Source organism: Orcinus orca, chromosome 1 (assembly GCF_937001465.1).
Source record: "Orcinus orca chromosome 1, mOrcOrc1.1, whole genome shotgun sequence".
Classification (NCBI taxonomy): Eukaryota; Metazoa; Chordata; class Mammalia; order Artiodactyla; family Delphinidae; genus Orcinus; species Orcinus orca.
The window spans coordinates 163,143,533-163,160,346 of record NC_064559.1 but is presented as its reverse complement, the minus strand read 5'-3'; the positions used below and the strand labels follow the sequence as shown (position 1 = coordinate 163,160,346).

The following is a 16,814-nucleotide window of genomic DNA, read 5'->3' as shown; positions in this document are numbered from 1 at the left end:
TGACAGAGAAAAGCTTTCTGTAAACTATAAAACACTATACAAATGTCAGGAGTGGTTCCTCATAGGTATTCTTTACTTTGATACCACCCTTACCTAGAATTTTCCTAACCTCAACCATTTGCAAGATAAACGAGAGTCAAGAACAAGAAAAAATTCTTTCTTTTAGAATAGGGCTATCTTTAGATTTCAAAATACTTAATATTGTGTGGGTAAAATGAAAGTTACTAATTTAGTAAGCCTGGTTGTTTTCCTTTGGTAATCTTCCTAGGTTACAGCAGAAGCCCTCTGTAAAGATGGCTCTATACAATTCTGTAGCTCCTAAAGCAATAAAAATTATGCATGTTTGATGATGTCTTAATTAAACTATTATGAAAAATGCAAATAACTTTCAGAGCACTTAAGCTAATAAGGTGGGAAGTTTTTGGTTTGTTCCCCATCCCTGAGTAAATAATTCAAATAAAAGGCACTGAAAATTTAGAGTGTAAACTTAATATATCAAAAAATTCCTATATCCTGATGAAGGAATTATTAACACATTATGTCACAAGTTCAAAGTTGAAAGCATTTAAGGCAGCTATTTAGAATGGTTTCTGAAATCTAGCCACATTTAATGATACTATCCTGTCACCAAGGTTTCCTCTCCTTGTACCTCAAAGTACATCATAAACTAAGACATTCTCCCCCTTTTCCCATGCAGTTAGTGTTTTCTATATCTTCCTAACATTGTCCTAAGAAACCGCTTCTTAAGGCAATCATCTATCCCTTTTCTTCTAGGACCACAGACTCTTAAAGAACAGACAGATGGGTTAAGATAGCTATAGATGACAATATTTACCAAAACTTTCAAAAGATTTCATTATGAGAAATTGTAAGTTTTGCCTATTGAAATATATAATATGTTACAGCTCTCTGGAACACTAGGAATATAAAATACTAAATTCTGCATAGGCCTAAGTAAATACTCTAGAGTATCATAAGTTTTAAACCAGCACCAAAAATACAATTTTTCCTTACCACTGGTCCAAAATATAATTCCGAATTTTCAAATAGCGTTCTGGAGTTTTAGCTTGGCGTCCCTCAAAAAACTCAGGAATTGCTTGTTTTTCTTCCTCTTGAATGATATTTCTATCAATTTCTATTTCTTGTTCTGGTGGCTTAAGCTCTTCTTCCTCATGGCTCTCCTCCTCCATTTGGCAGGAAGAATGAAAAAGCAATTCATTATCACTCAAGTCTTTCTGAACTTCACAAGGCTCTGGAGAAGGTAACTGCCTGGCATCATCTATTATTCCATTTCCATCATGCTTATTACAGTTTTTCATCAGTTTATTCCATTTCTGATCATATAATTCAACTGATTTTTGGTCACTGGTGGTGTGATTTTCAGTCCAAAATGTATTTCCTGAGCTTGAAAGTGTTTCCTTCTCACCTTGCTTTATATTCTGAAGATACTCCTTGGAAGATTTAGAAATGGGATCTTCCTGGCTGTCAGAAGCAATGAATTCTCCTTTACTGGTTTCATGACTTTTATTTTTAGAGATATCTAATAAGAGATCACTGCTAAGATTCTTTTGGGGAGCTTGAGAAGTCAACTCATCTGCCTCATCTGTGATGTCTACTTCTTCATCATCAGATAACTTTTCAATTTTTACAGCATTCCAGTTGGGATCAGCACGACCCCTTAAACCTGATGGTGTCCATGCCTTTGTGCCTTCGGCTTCATTTTTCATCTGAAAACCACTGCTGTTTTTCTGATTTGCTGTTTCCTTCTCTGGACCATCTGATTTTACCTTATTAAAAATCAAGATAAAACCTCCATAATATTAGCATTTTAAAATGTAATCACTGGCACAAAAAAATAGGATAGATACAAAATTATTAAACTGAGTACACGTCAATGGTATATTATACCTTTACTATTCTTTTCTTTGAAGGGTTTACAACTGCATTTTAAATGTAAAAGATCATCATTTCAAATTTCCATAAATATATTTGACTCATTCATGGTCTGGTGATTTTTATTAATCAAATAATCATGACTTACTATTCAATACTTAATTTTCAATATTAAGTTTAAAACAGGAATCTGGCTCAGATCAGCCATAAAGAATGAACCAAACAACTGTCATACAAGGTATTCTCTAAGATATTTGTAAAGGCTTATTTCTCAGAATGTCTGATACCTCAGCTGATCATTTTTTATAATGCTAAAAAATCCTTTAGTTAAAGGAGTCTATCTCACATATCTTCACTTAGTAAATTAAAATCATCTTTTATTTAAATACAAAGACAATAGAAACAAACTGGTTTTTGCAGGTTCATTTAATGTAGCTCCAATATTATAGAACTTATAATTTAAGGCATGAAATTATCTATCATATCTGCTATTATAAACATAAATATCTTGTAATGCAATAAGGAAAAGAAAATAAATGTCAATGAGTATATATGATTTGAAATAAAACCTTTGTTACATATAGAGTTTTTGAAAAATCTTGTACGACTGATATACCCAAGGGATGACAGCTTCCAAAGAGAGATTATTTCTAGATCCTTTATCACAATAGACTCCCAGGATGTCATATTTGAGGTTAACTGGCTTACTATGTAGAGGAGAAGGAAAAGGTAGCAGGAGGGAAAAGGAGATTTGGACATTTAGCCTGAAATAGCCTTTAACAACCTTGCTATTTATTTGAAGTCTCCAGTTTTTAGCTTAAGAATTTAGATAAAATTTTGCATTATATTTCATTATATATTGTTTCTTTTAATATTAAAATGTACCCTTTCACCTCAAGCCTTTGAGTAAAACTGACACTACAAGATGCCCCGCACATTCTAGTCTGAGGAGCACAGGAGTAAGAATAACTAAATTAGGGGCTTCCCTGGTGGCAGTGGTTGAGAATCTGCCTGCCAATGCAGGGGACACGGGTTCAAGCCCCGGTCTGGGAGGATCCCACATGCCGTGGAGCAACTAGGCCCGTGAGCCACAACTACTGAGCATGCGCGTCTGGAGCCTGTGCTCCGCAACAAGAGGCCGCGACAGTGAGAGGCCTGCGCACCGCGATGAAGAGTGGCCCCCGCTCGCCGCAACTGGAGAAAGCCCTCGCACAGAAACGAAGACCCAACACAGCCAAAAATAAATAAATAAATTTATTTAAAAAAAAAAAAAAAGAATAACTAAATTAGGCTTATTCTGTTCCAAAATACCTTAACCTTAGCAGGCTGTCCTGAAAATACTTTTGCTGATTAAAAGAGGTAGTAGATGACTGATTTACAATGAATCCATTCCATTACTTACTTCCTATGCCCAAATGACACTAAGTTAGATAAATCTTGTATACAGGGTAAACCCCATTATAGCTGACCCTTGAACAAAAAGAGGGTTAGGGGTGCCAACCGTCCACACAGTTGAAAATCTGCATATAACTTATAGTTGGCCCTCCGTGTACGCGGTTCCTCACCATCTCCAGTTCTTCCACATCTGCAATTCCGCACCACCAGATTGTGCAGTGCTATAGTATTTACTATCGAAAAAAATCCACATAGAAGTGGACCTGCTCAGTTCAAATCCTATTTACATTAAAAGAAAATGTAGGGCTTCCCTGGTGGCGCAGTGGTTGAGAGTCCGCCTGCCGATGCAGGGGACACGGGTTCGTGCCCCGGTCTGGGAGGATCCCACATGCCGCGGAGTGGCTGGCCCTGTGAGCCATGGCCGCTGAGCCTGCGCATCCGGAGCCTGTGCTCCGCAACGGGAGAGGCCACAGCAGTGAGAGGCCCGCGTACCGCAAAAAAAAAAAAAAAAAAAAAAAAATGTAAACAGAGTCAACCTTATCTATTTACATTAAAAGAAAACACCAAATTTCACTTAAGGGCCAACCCTATTTACATTAAAACACCAAATTTCACTTAAGATACTTTCAAATTCTATATAATTATGTTTCGAGAACTCAAGCAGAACATATTAGAAAAATTCTAAGTATCAAAACTTCATGGTTGAATATAGCACAAATTACTTGAAAGACTAAGGAACTAGACCATAACTGTACATTTCTGAACACTGCAATTTATTAAAGTTTTCAGACAATTCTTCATAATAATTGTACAAGTTTCATTGCTATTAAAAAGATTTTAGAATCATGTTAGCATTTTTGGCCCCTAAGTTCTAATCATTCTTAAAAGTTTAATGCAAATATTTGAAAAGAAATTTAAATTTCCAGGAAACAATGACTTCTAAGGTTTTCTCTTTGGAATATTATTTGCTTTATAGGATGTTTTTGAGCAATTAATATTTTGTCCTATTTAACTGCATGAAATTAAGTGGAGTAAAATAATAATGCCTATTTAATAGCATTACTCAATACATTGAATATATGCTTTGAGATTTTTGAAGACAAACATTTATAGGGTACTTTATGGGTATAAGTACTTTCACTATAAAAACTTTGAACATTAAGACTTTAATGCTTGAATTAAAGAATTATTTCTGCTTATTAATTTTATTTATTTAAAATATTATCACTAGGGTATTTATATTCTGCTTACCTTATTTTTAAAGTACTGTCTGGCATAACTCTTCACTTGTAAAACACTGCGACTTCCAACTAGCTTTGCAATTTTGGTCCACCTTCGGCCAAATTTAGCCTATGTTATCAAAATGGGAAAGAAATAGCTTTTGATTAGCTTACTTAATATTCCAAACTACTGCCATATTAAAAAAAAAAACCCCTATCTTTATTTATTTTCTAAAGCACACAATGAAGCCTCACGTACAATACATAGTTAAGACTCCTAAAATCAAAGCCCACATTCTTCTTTTCAAATCTTGACATCTGAAAACAGACCAAAATGATTTAGAAATTTGTTTTCTTTTTATAGCTACCTAAATGAAGACCCATCACTTCTATGTATTCCTAACATTATGTATTAGTAGTGTACATTATGATGTTCCAAATTTAAGATAACTTAAAAAAAAGTGCCTAAAAGGGAGGCAGGTTATATTTTCCAATTGTAGAATCAACTGAATATGTTCTGACACTAATTTCAAAATATTTTTTTTTTACCCAGATTCCATCTGTTACAGTAACTATTACATGTTCCATAGCAGATACTTTTACACTATACAGATATCACAGTAAACTGACTTACAAGAGTGAATCACAAATGAAGCGACCTGCAACCAACATCTCCCTACACCCCTCCACTGTCAAAGGCTGTATACCTACTTATACTGAAGCTGTGCAGGGAAAAACTGAGAATTTGAGGGAGCTCTGGTGTGTTCTGCAGTACAGACAGGAACGCATTACAATTTTAAAGCGAGACAGGATTTTTAGGTATCAAGCCTATCATCTAATACATAAATCTCCTTTACATTATCTACAACACAAGATATTCTCTACTTCTCAAAGTAGCTCAACAATCCTTTCTTAGAATTCTTAAAACTATTTAAAGAAAAAAAAAAAACCCCACAACAATTCAGAGAAGCTGATTCCAGGGCCAGATTTACAGGTCAGACAGTCATGACTTATGGCAATAAATCATCTTCAAAGTTCTGACCTAAATGATAAACCTTAATTTATACACTTATTTCTGGTATTCATTAGAAAATCTGACATATGGACAATTTCTTAAAACTGAAAGTACTTCTGAGAAACTGATTACTAAGTATAAATTAATTATTTAAGATTGTTCTTAACTAATACCTAACTGAGATCAACTTACTGAAGATTTAGTTATCTGTATTGTGTGATGAAGGCAAATAGGTATAACGTGGTAGCATGGATCACTTTTGGAAACAGGAAGGATTTGGATAAAGTTTGACTAGTTAGGATTGCAGGGGCTTGGACACTACGAAAATTGGAGAGGGGACACTAACAAGAGGAGCAAAGAAAACATTCACCAATTTAAAAAGAGAGCAAAGGGACAAGACAGAGAAGGAAAACTCTTTCATCATTCAGTACCACATAATTTCCTTCTCTCAAGCCTGACAGAATTCAGTCTATAAACAAATGATACTAATAGGTTAAAAAGCTGGGAATACAACGAATGGTTCCATGTATTTTTGTGGGAAAATATTCTAGGTTTAAAATATCTATGTATATAGATAGATAGGTAGATAAAGATATAGATATCTACATATGTACCTAAATAAATAGACACTTGCTTTTACAGGGACAAAGTATCTCTGGAAGGATATACAAGAACAGATGACAATGGTTACCTGAGGCAAAGAGAACTAAAGGTTGAGACAGGAGTCAGAGGGAGACTTAACACCCTACAACTTTACATACCATTTGAATTTTGAACCATGCAGATACAGCCTTTATAACTACCACCAAAGTCAACAATAACCTAAAAATTCACAACCCGTGTGTGTGTATGGGTGTGTGTGTGTGTTCTGATCTTTGGTAATGAACAAAACACCAAAGTTGTCAGCAATCTTAAATAAATGACTAGTTAATTAGATTATATAAATGATAATCATGCAACAGACTAAAATACCAATATAAAAAACATCAACAGTACAGGAGAAAAATCTCAGGAGATAAAACCCTCAAAATGGTTTATGTATTTATATAAAACATCACAGAACATAGATGTCATGGTGATGTTAACTATAAAAATACAAACACATTTTATTTCCTGTCATCTGCAGAAATATTAACAATGATGTTTCAATTTGCATTCATGAATCCTACATAATATTACATAAATATTCTATATATGTAATATAAATATATATAATTTCAAAATTAATTAGTACAATACTGGGTAACATGTAAGAAAAAGATATAATCTACTATTGACAGTTAAAAAAAATTCCTGCATGTTTTGTTAAGCTTCATTATATTACGGAGTTTTCTCATAATCAGAAACTTATGCACATATTTTTTTCCATTATGCAACTTGTGGACGTTTAAATAGATCTCAGTGAAACACTCATGCAAAAATAATGTTTCTGGTCTTTAATTACATCCACTAAAATATTTAGACTGTGTGCACAATGCCAAATATCTGAATTAAAAAAAAACTCAGTTGATCACCCAGACGGTTCCAAATATACATGTTTTTTCCCTAGAGAAAAGATCAGGTAACCAAATAATTTTGCCTTTTAATCCAGGTAGTTGGTGTCATGTATGCAGATATAGTACAATTTCTTGGATTTTATTAATACAAAAAAGGGGTGAAAATCAATAATGATCCAAATCTATTTTAATATTTTATTTACTTAGGTATGAGTTAAAAGGAATTCACTTATACTACAAACATCACTCTAACTACAGAAAAACTATGATCACTGTAATTAGAAAGAAATTTCCAGTCTCTATAAATTAATTTAACCTTATAATTCTATCAATATTTGCTTCTAGAATTATTTTACTATAAATTAAAAATTGCTCTATTTACCAGCCCTTGTTCAAACAGCTCTTTTTCTTCTATCGTCCACTTTACTGAGTAACTGGCTGGTTTTGTAGGAGAGTGTACCCTGAGGGGAAAAAGAGGAGTTGCAAAAAAAATTTCTGAAATGGAACATTCCATATTTATGCAGTCAAAGGTTATACATAGCCATGGGCTAAATTTAATACTTTGAGTCTAAGAATTAAAAAGAGAAGAAGAAGGCTGCAGTCTCCACCTGGGGGAACAGATTTGCCCTGTCTTGTATACTTCTCTAGCTCAGGATGATAAGAGCCCCCAAAAACATAATCCTTGGGTCTGAGTGAAGATAATACTAAAAGACATCAAAGGAAGTCAATGTGATAACAAATAGGCTTCCTCAGACTGGACACAAAGCAGCAGATGTTAATATATTTCCAAATCCAGAGTTTAAATTGGCTTGTCAACTGGCATGTCAGAGTTTAAATTGGCTCCAGAAATATCATCTCTCTTATTCTTATATGTAAATCTATGTAAATATCAAGCCAGAAAACAGGTAACAATACTATGACATTACATTTATTGCTTTTGAAATGCAGGACATTAAGAAATTAAAAAGTGATAAAACTCACTAATTTAATTCAAGCAAACCATTAATCTTTTCATTGACTTTATATGGTTTCTGTTGTTTGTTCAGCAAAATGCAAAAGCCAAAGTCTGCTCAGGGCTCAAACTGTTGGTAATTGGAAATCTACCCTCTAAGGGATTATAAACATGAAAGTTTAGAAACACTAAATAACATCAAACTTTCTTCAATTGTAGGGAAAGGGTGTTTATAAAACAGTTAATGCTTTATTTCTCTAGATAATTTTTGAAAGCCACAAATTCAATTTAAATTTTTGTTTGAAACGACTGAAAACTAACTGACAGGGCAACAGGAATCAAGTCAATTCCTAACATATTAAAGGGCAGCTTTATAAAAATGTTCCCCACAAATCCCTATAAAACGACCTTTTTGTAGGGCCCTAAAAAAATTCCGACAAATAAATAACAATAATAAAATTATCTTGTGACATTCCAACATCTGTACAAGAAATTTTGACTTTATATTTTTGTATAACCCAAGGTCAAGAGGGCTTTTCTACAGGTCAGCTATAACTTTTTGCTTAATTTTTCCATAACTTTTAACTAATCAAAAAGATTTTAAAATATAAAACATAAGTACATACATGATTTTTGCTGGTTTCTGCAGACTGCACCACATGAAAAAAGAAAATAAGGAAGCTTGTGAAGAAGTTTTTAAAAATACAATTCAGACTTTTGAAAGTATTATAAATTGATTTTACCTCTTCATGTATTTTTTATCATCTTCCTTTTGATCAAGCCAGAATTTTCCTGGAAGTGACTTTTTGGATAAATAATACCTGTGTAATTATTAAGGAACTTTTAAAAAAAAAATAAAGTCCTATAATTTTTATGCAACTTAAAGCAGGCACTCACATACTTGTGAAAGTCACACTTGAATTCTAGCTAAACCAGGTCTGCAAAAATTATGACAAAAATGTTTATACCTCACAGGGTTGTTATATGGATTAAATATTACATGTGAAGTCACACATGACACAGTACCTGCACAAAATGTGTGCTACATAAAAGTTAGTTTCTCTTCCTTATTTAGTGGCTAAGAGAAGATATATCCTCAATGTTTTATTTAAATCTTTTTTCCTAAAACACATGGAGAATGTAACAGATGAATCTGATTGGTTGTCCAGGGTAATTTAGGAGTATTTGCTTTCATATTTCTGAAAGTAACAGAGAAGAGTTTAGGGTTGCTCTCTATCCTAATAAAAATAACAAACGCTTGGGTCAAATTTACCAGAGAGTCTCCCTCTCAGACTTTTTAAACCTATCCTATACTGCAATACTTTAGATTAGTCTGAGATATTCTTCACTTAACAAATATTGTATTTTGTGTACATGTATTGTGTACATGAGGCACTATGCTAGGTACTAGGTGCTGAGGACAAAGAGAGAAAACATTAACCCTGTCCTCCAAGAGCTCACATAGCTTTTATGCTCATTATTTTGTTTCCAAATCTGGAAATGAACGAGTGACTACTTAAATATTCATTAATCTAGAATGGCACTGTTCAACGTATTAGCCAATAGCCACATGTGTAGCTACTGAGTACGTGAAATGTGGTTAGTACAAACTGAGATGTACTGTAAGTATAAAATACACACTGGATTTCAAAGAGTATAAAACAAAGAATGCAAAACATCTCAATAATGTTTATATAGTGATTAAATGTTGAAACAATATTTTAAATATACTGGGTTAAATAAAATGTTATTACAATTATGTGGCTACTAGAAACTGTAAATGATATGTGACTTGCACTATTTTTCTACTGAAAAGCAATGATCTGGGCTATAACTGTAATGTTTGGGGAGAGTTAGAGAGTAAGAAAGCCTAGAAAGGGCTAACCTATGATAATTAAAGGTACAAAGACACCCCGAAAACAATGTAGCAATAACTGGTAATAAAAAGAATAGATATTCTGGCTTAAAGAGGAGATAAAAATCCATGAAACACAGGTGAGTTGAAAATAAACCACTCACTACTATTAGAGTAGTATTAATAACCTTTATTAATCAGAAATCTTTTTGCTCAATCCTTTCATTTTACATATAAAAAATGGAGTCCTAAAAAAGTTAAGTTGCAAACGTCACAAATAGATGAAGAAATAAGGACAAGAAGCCAGTGGCTGAACTGTGAATAAGGACCTACAACTTCTGGTGGAAAAAATCTTCATTCTATAGTTTTATGCTTTTTACTTGGATTGCTCCCATTAACACCTGTAAATCGGTAGAGTAAGAAGTGAGAACTTTTACATATTTTAATTCTATGTCCTTGGACAAATTAACGTCTCATATAACTGAAAATGGAGGTTTAGACTGAATGATTTGGACTTCGACTAAAGATTCTAGCTGATTTAAAACACTCTACAGGGAAGTCCCTGGCGGTCCAGGGGTTAGGACTCCATGCTTCCGCTGCAGGGGGCACAGGTTCGATCCCTGGTCAGGGAACTAAGATCCCACATGCTACGTGGCGCGGCCAAAAAAAGTTAAAACATGAAACACTCTATAATTTCTACTCAATATTAAGATAGTATAAAGAGTTGGTTGACAACAGAAACTCAAAAATAGTGAGTCAGATCTCAGACTTAGTGGTAAAACAGAATAGGCAGGTGACAAACATATTATATACTATCTAGTAACTAACAGTGGTCTCTTCTGTAAGTTTTGCATTTATGGATTTTTAACCCTGAAATCTTTACTTTCCTTATAATCATTAAAGGATACTCTTCTTCCAACAACATTTTCTCAATGACAGCTCTGTTCTCTTCACTGATGGTGCTATCCAGAGTCCAAGGCTATTAAAAAAAGGAAGAATAAATTTCTTTATTTACTGCTTTTTGAAATTATCTTCTGTTTTGTTAAATAAAAATACACAATACAATGATTACAAATAATAAAGCTACCACTTACTGAGCACACAGACATATCTTTGATTCCCACAATAATGCTATGAGATAGGCATTACTTCTTCACAGATGCATCCATAAAGGCATTCACTGACATTTCAAGCAGGAGAGAAGAGACTTGAGCCTTGGATTCCAAGGCTCAGGCTCCTACCCATGATAAAGTAATAATGGCTATCCTGTATGAGGAACTTTTACGTATTAGGCATTTTGCTAGATACTTCACCTATTCCCAAAACTCACCACAATTATTTTTTTCCCTTAAGCCACAATCTCTCCTTAAATAATCATACTCTTTTTTAACTCTCAAAACTTAAATATTTTCAGCCCAGGTCTCTTCTCCAAGCTCTATTTAGACTGTTATAACTAACTGCTCACTCAAAATTTCCACTTGGATTTCTAATAGGCTTCTTTTTTAAAAAAATAAATTTATTTAATTTTTTAATTTTTGGCTGTGTTGGGTCTTCATTGCGGTGTGTGGGCTTCTCACTGCAGTGGCTTCTCTTGTTGCAGAACACAGGCTCTAGGCTCATGGGCTTCAGTGATTGTGGCATGTGGGCTCAGCAGTTGTGGCTCGTGGGCTCTAGAGCGCAGGCTCAGTAGTTTGGGTGCATGGGCTTAGTTGCTCCGCAGCATGTGGGATCTTCCCACACCGGGGCTCGAACCCGTGTCCCCTGCATTGGCAGGCGGATTCTTAACCACTGTGCCACCAGGGAAGCCCCTCTAATAGGTTTCTTAAACTTAACATATTCAAAATAAAACTCACCATAACATACATTCACCTGCTTCTCCCCCTGCCTACCCAATTTTGTAAACAGTACTACTAGTCACCAAGCTATTCCAGCTAGAAACCCAGGAATCATCCTGGATTCTTTCCTTTTTCCTCAATCCCCACACCCAATTTACCAAGCAGTTCTACCTCCAAAACATAATTCAAATCTGTCAACTTCTACCACAACCTTAGGCCAAGCCACCACCAAATCGTGCTTAGATTCCTACAAATGTTTCCTAACTAGTCTCTTTGATTCCCCTCATTTGCCTTTCCAACCTTGTCACAGCTGTCATCCCCTCCCCTTTCCCACTATATTCTAGACACTGGGTTTCAACCAGAGCCTTTGTGCTGCTATTCTTTCTGCCTAGAATATTTTTCATCAATTCTTCACATATCTATTGTTTTCAACTTAAATGTCACCTCCTCAGTTTCCCTCACCAACTTTATCTAAAGTAGATTCCCCACCTTGTAACTCTCAGTCAGCATCTTGCTTATGTCCTTCACGATCTATAATTAGTCTACTTGTTTACCACCTGACTCCCCTTTAGAATATAAGCTCCTTGAGAGCAGGACCATGTCTGTCTTGACTACAGGTGTATCCCCCAAACTTGGCCTAGTGTCTGGCACATAGTAAGTACTTGATAAATAACTGTTAAATGAAGAAACGAAGCATGCAATGATCCCCATTTTTTAGATGAAGAAACTAAGGTTCACAAATCTGATAAGTGGTAGAGCAATGATTCATACCTAAATCTAACTGGCTCCTAAGTTGATTCCTAAAAGGCCATTTTTTCAAAGTCAAAAGAAGAAAGAATAAATTCCTTCTATTTTTAAGGAGAAAGGTTTCAATATATTACCTCTGTGACTGCTGAGAACTAGCACCAAGTTTAAAAAAAAAAAAAAGAGGTACTCTGGGTACTGAGTAATGGCTTAATGCACCTGATATTCCCATAAAATACTTACAATAAGACCATTCTCAGTTCTCCACGATGAGTCAAGATAGTGGTCTTGTAAAACAGATGCTGTATTTTCATCACTTCTGTAATAATTAAGAAAATGGGTATGAAAGTGAGATTATACCAGTTAATGAACATAATTTACAGAGCACAGTGACTGGAAGGTTTCAGATGTTAAGCAAATATTTAGTTCCTTTCCCCCCTTAACAGATTTAACATTGCAGGTGCCTGCTCTACCTTTGGCCTGTGAAATATATAGTGGCTTTAAGCCACCCTATTTCAATTGTTAAATATCAGACTTCTCCTTCTCCCAATAAACAACTTCATGAGGGAAAAAATACCTCCAAACAGCAACTACAACATATTCTGTGGCTATGAACCAACACTTCAGATTTCGTTTGATGAATATGCATGTGTATACAGGAATTCAACTTTACAATTAATTCTTTTAGTTATATATGAAGCATAGAAGCCACCCATCAACAGTACCACCCTCAAAATGAAGAAAAAGCCAGAACAGATAGAAGAACCAAAAGAAAATAATCAAAGGAGGACAGTAGAGTGAAGAGATAAGAAATGTGATGCTTTAGTAACAACTCACATAAAAAAAATTAACTTGGGTTACTTGGGGGCTTTTCTATGTTCATGGGGGATTAAACTTTAATTCTCACTCTTTTCACTAATTAGAAGTTTCTAAAGTCACCCTGTTCACTTCATATGGAAAAAGCCTGAATAGTTAAGTTTGAGGAGGCCCAATCTGTGATATAATTAAATTTAATATTTGCTTCTGTACGTTTTGAGGTTATAAAGTTTCCTAGTTACTGACTTTTCTCAGTCTAGTGTAAAGAATTTGTACCTCTTAGACTGCAAAAACCTATCTACAGGTTTCTCTCCATCTGGCATATATATAAGGTTTATTGTCTGTCTCATCCAATAAGAATGTTAGCTCCATGAGAGCAAGAACTTAGTTTGGATGACTGCTATATACCCAGGGTTTGGCATATAAAAGATAATCAATATTCGCTGAATGACTGAATGAACAAGATAGGTGGGGCATGGATCACACAGGTCTCTAGGAGTTAAGGAATAAAGATTTTATCATAAAGCTAATTGAGGACTGAAGGGAATAACATGATAAGATATGGATGTAAGAAAAGACTGCTCTAACTTCAGAAAAGACTAGAAGGGGGTCAAAGAGACAAGAAGTGGTTAAGACTGAGCGATTATATAGATACTAGAGAGAGGTGACAGTAATTCAGACCTAAAGAACAAACAGTGTGAACAGGAAGAAGTGATCACATTTGAGAGGATACTCAGAATCAACATACTCTGATAGAAGGAGAGAGGTAAGGAAAAGGGATAAAATCTAGGTCTGTGCCTTGCATGACTAGGTGGATGGTGCCACTCATTGAACTGGGGAACTTGGAGAGGCAGGTTGGGTAAGGAAAGTTTCTATAAAGTGAAGCTGAGGTGCTTGTGGAAAGTCCAAGGGCAAACAGATTCAGAGAATTGGATAAATGGATGTGAAGCTCAGGAAAGAGATTTGGGAAACATCAGCATGTATTGGGTGGAACTTAAGAAACTGTTGTCTTTGTAAGTCAAAAATGGTGGAACGTTAGGAAAATTTCATATGGTCCAACTTAACAGAAATTTAAGTCTTGAGAGATGGGACTGTGTGGTTAGTGAGAAGTCTTACGACAAAAATCCCTTGGAACATTATGATTTAAAGAATAAGCAGAAGAAATGGAGGATGACAAAGAAGGGAAACCAAAACATTTCAACGTCATCTTCTAACTTTGGTAACCAGCACTTAGCAAGGACTTAAAAGTGTTTTCACTTAATCCTCAAGGGTTCCACAGATGTTATAATCAGCTGTAACTACACAATTCAGAGGGGCAACTAAGTGTTCACTCACACCAAATGCCATATTATCAGAGCCCCCAACACCAAGGAGCAACTTTCACCAGAATATAATGTTAATGATGCTCTGTGGAATTGTGTAAGGCAACGGCTCTGACCATCAGGAACCAGTAATCTGTTATTGGTTGCCTGAGACTAATATGATTACAGGTGCCACCAGCAGACTTAAGGCTCAGCAGAATAATGAGAAAGGAAAGAAAAAGGAAAAAGAGAAATAAAACACGATCGGAAAAATAAAGAAGAACCCATGGAAAGGGGTAAAGCCAATGCTCTCAGATGATCTTTAGTGTTTCCAAGGCCAGCTCACTTCTCTCTGGACTGCAGATAAGAATCCCTCCCATTTATTTCACAGACTTATTGTGAAAAGTAAATCAAATCATGCATGTAACAGCACTTGATCAAGCTTAACTTGATCTACACAAATGTGAACAATGATTGTTATTAAAGGCTTCCTATTCGTTTGTACAGACTCAGACTGCTTCGCCTGAAGACTTGAGAGAGAATGACTAAATGAACTTTAAACCCACTATCTTGGTGCCTCATGAGCAGGGTTAGTCCTCTTCTCCACAATTTACAGAGGCGCTATTATCAGGTTGGACCATGTGAAATTGCTATTTTATAGGTCAAAAATGGTCTAAGATTGGCAGTTTTACATGGTTCAACCTAGAGACTTCTAATGAAGTTGTTCATAGTTACAAGCAACATAGATGGCTGAGTTTAGAATTGAGGTCTTCTGATTCCTGACCAGTCTAGGCCTCTTCCATGACTAAAAGGAGATTCTGAAAGCACATTTTTAAAATGGCATGTATCAACTTCTCTCTCTGCAAGCGAGGAGTCAAACAGCTAGATGTCTCAAGCTGGAGGATGCTGTTTAAAATCACACTGGCCTGCTCTACAGGAATTGGTAAATAAATTATGACCCCCTCACTGGGTCCTCAAAATACTATCCCTGGTGGGACGGTAAAGAACACATTTACAGAGCACCTACCTTATGCTAGAGCACATCCCATAATTATTTCATTTTATCTTCACAATAACCGTATGAGGTACATAACATGATTGTCAGCTAACACATGAGCTGAGGCCCAAGGTCACACTGCTAGTAACTGGCAGGGTCAACCCAGAGCTGTCCAACTCTAAAGTCCAGCCCCTTTCCTTCAAGTCACGCTGCTTCTCGGGAAGTTTTTCATAACTATCCCTACATGGAAAAGGTAACCGGTGGCCGGTAGGGATAAAACGACACGCCCAAGGTCACACGGCCTGCAAGCGATGGAACAAGACTCCTAAGCTCGGGTACTGTCCAGGGGCCGCCCTTGTTCTAGTTATTGTTGGGCGGTGGCAGTAATGGAAGAAGGAATCTAATTGCTGAAGAGTGGACAACGTGCTAGGCGCGGCCGGCGCCCTCACGGCATGCCGGTAAAAGGTTAAAGGGCCGTCGGTCACTAGCCTCCGGTACCCGCACCCTGGGCTCAGGAGGAGCCCGCAAGCGGGATGGGCGAGGCGTCTCCCTCGCCGCTAGGAGACCCTGGCCCAGCGGATGGTCTTCCGCTCCCCTGGCCCCTGCCGGAACCGCGGCCTTTCTAGGATACCCTCCTCACATCTGCGCCCCTCCTCGTCTCTGCAAGACCCAGTCTCTACGCCTCACCCAGACTGTGCCGCCGCTGGCACCACGTCCCCTTCGATATCCACATCCGCCTCTTCAGCCGCCATGATGGAACCTGACCCCGGCCGTCTTCTCGAGAGATCCCGCGAGAGGTGGAGGGCCTGAAGGCGGGGTCCTATGCGTCACGGGGCGGAGTCGAAGCCTCGGCCAGCCCTTCCCATGCTCAGCGGGGCTTTCAGTGAAAAAGATGCTGCGGAACCGTGTGGCTTGGTCCTTTTGACTTTTGTTGACTTGTAAAGACCTTGGCAAGTAACCCAGGCTTGGGTTTTGAAGAGACCGTGCTCTTGCATAAATTCTTTGGCGCCTCACTTCTCTAATTTGTAAAACGGGGATAATAGTAAATATCTAGTGTGCTGAAAAGATCAAGTCAGACCTACTTTGAACTGTGAAGGTGGCAACAGTGACCCTTACCTGCTGGTTTTCTTTCTTTCTTTCCTTCTTCCTTCCTTCCTTCCTTCCTTTCTTTCTTTCTTTCCTTCTTCCTTCCTTTCCTTTTTTTTCTTTTAAGAGAAGGATTATTCAGCACTTACTGAAGTGTTGAACAACATCTGTTTTAAAATTCAAAAGAACATTTAAGAATGTAACTTACG

At 36.4% G+C, this 16,814-nt stretch overlaps 1 protein-coding gene across 5 annotated transcripts in view; it reads right to left on the bottom strand.

Annotated features, from left to right (window-relative positions):
* MYSM1 (Myb like, SWIRM and MPN domains 1) overlaps positions 1–16,321 on the bottom strand; it is a 41,180-nt gene extending 24,859 nt beyond the window's left edge. For 3 of the 5 annotated variants that reach the window (XM_004273792.3, XM_033435401.2, XM_033435400.2), the window contains exons 1-8: positions 16,207–16,320; positions 12,649–12,724; positions 10,735–10,805; positions 8,715–8,792; positions 8,598–8,621; positions 7,402–7,480; positions 4,540–4,638; positions 1,015–1,787 (exon numbers count right to left, since the gene is read on the bottom strand). In XM_004273792.3, the coding sequence (XP_004273840.1) occupies positions 1,015–1,787; positions 4,540–4,638; positions 7,402–7,480; positions 8,598–8,621; positions 8,715–8,792; positions 10,735–10,805; positions 12,649–12,724; positions 16,207–16,271 (1,265 nt within the window). In that variant the 5' untranslated portion in view covers positions 16,272–16,320. Of the gene's footprint in view, positions 1–1,014; positions 1,788–4,539; positions 4,639–7,401; positions 7,481–8,597; positions 8,622–8,714; positions 8,793–10,734; positions 10,806–12,648; positions 12,725–16,206 lie in introns of all 5 variants that reach the window. The other 2 variants (XM_033435402.2, XM_033435403.2) reach the window with 1 other exon arrangement.
* Between the last annotated feature and the right edge of the window lie 493 nt (positions 16,322–16,814).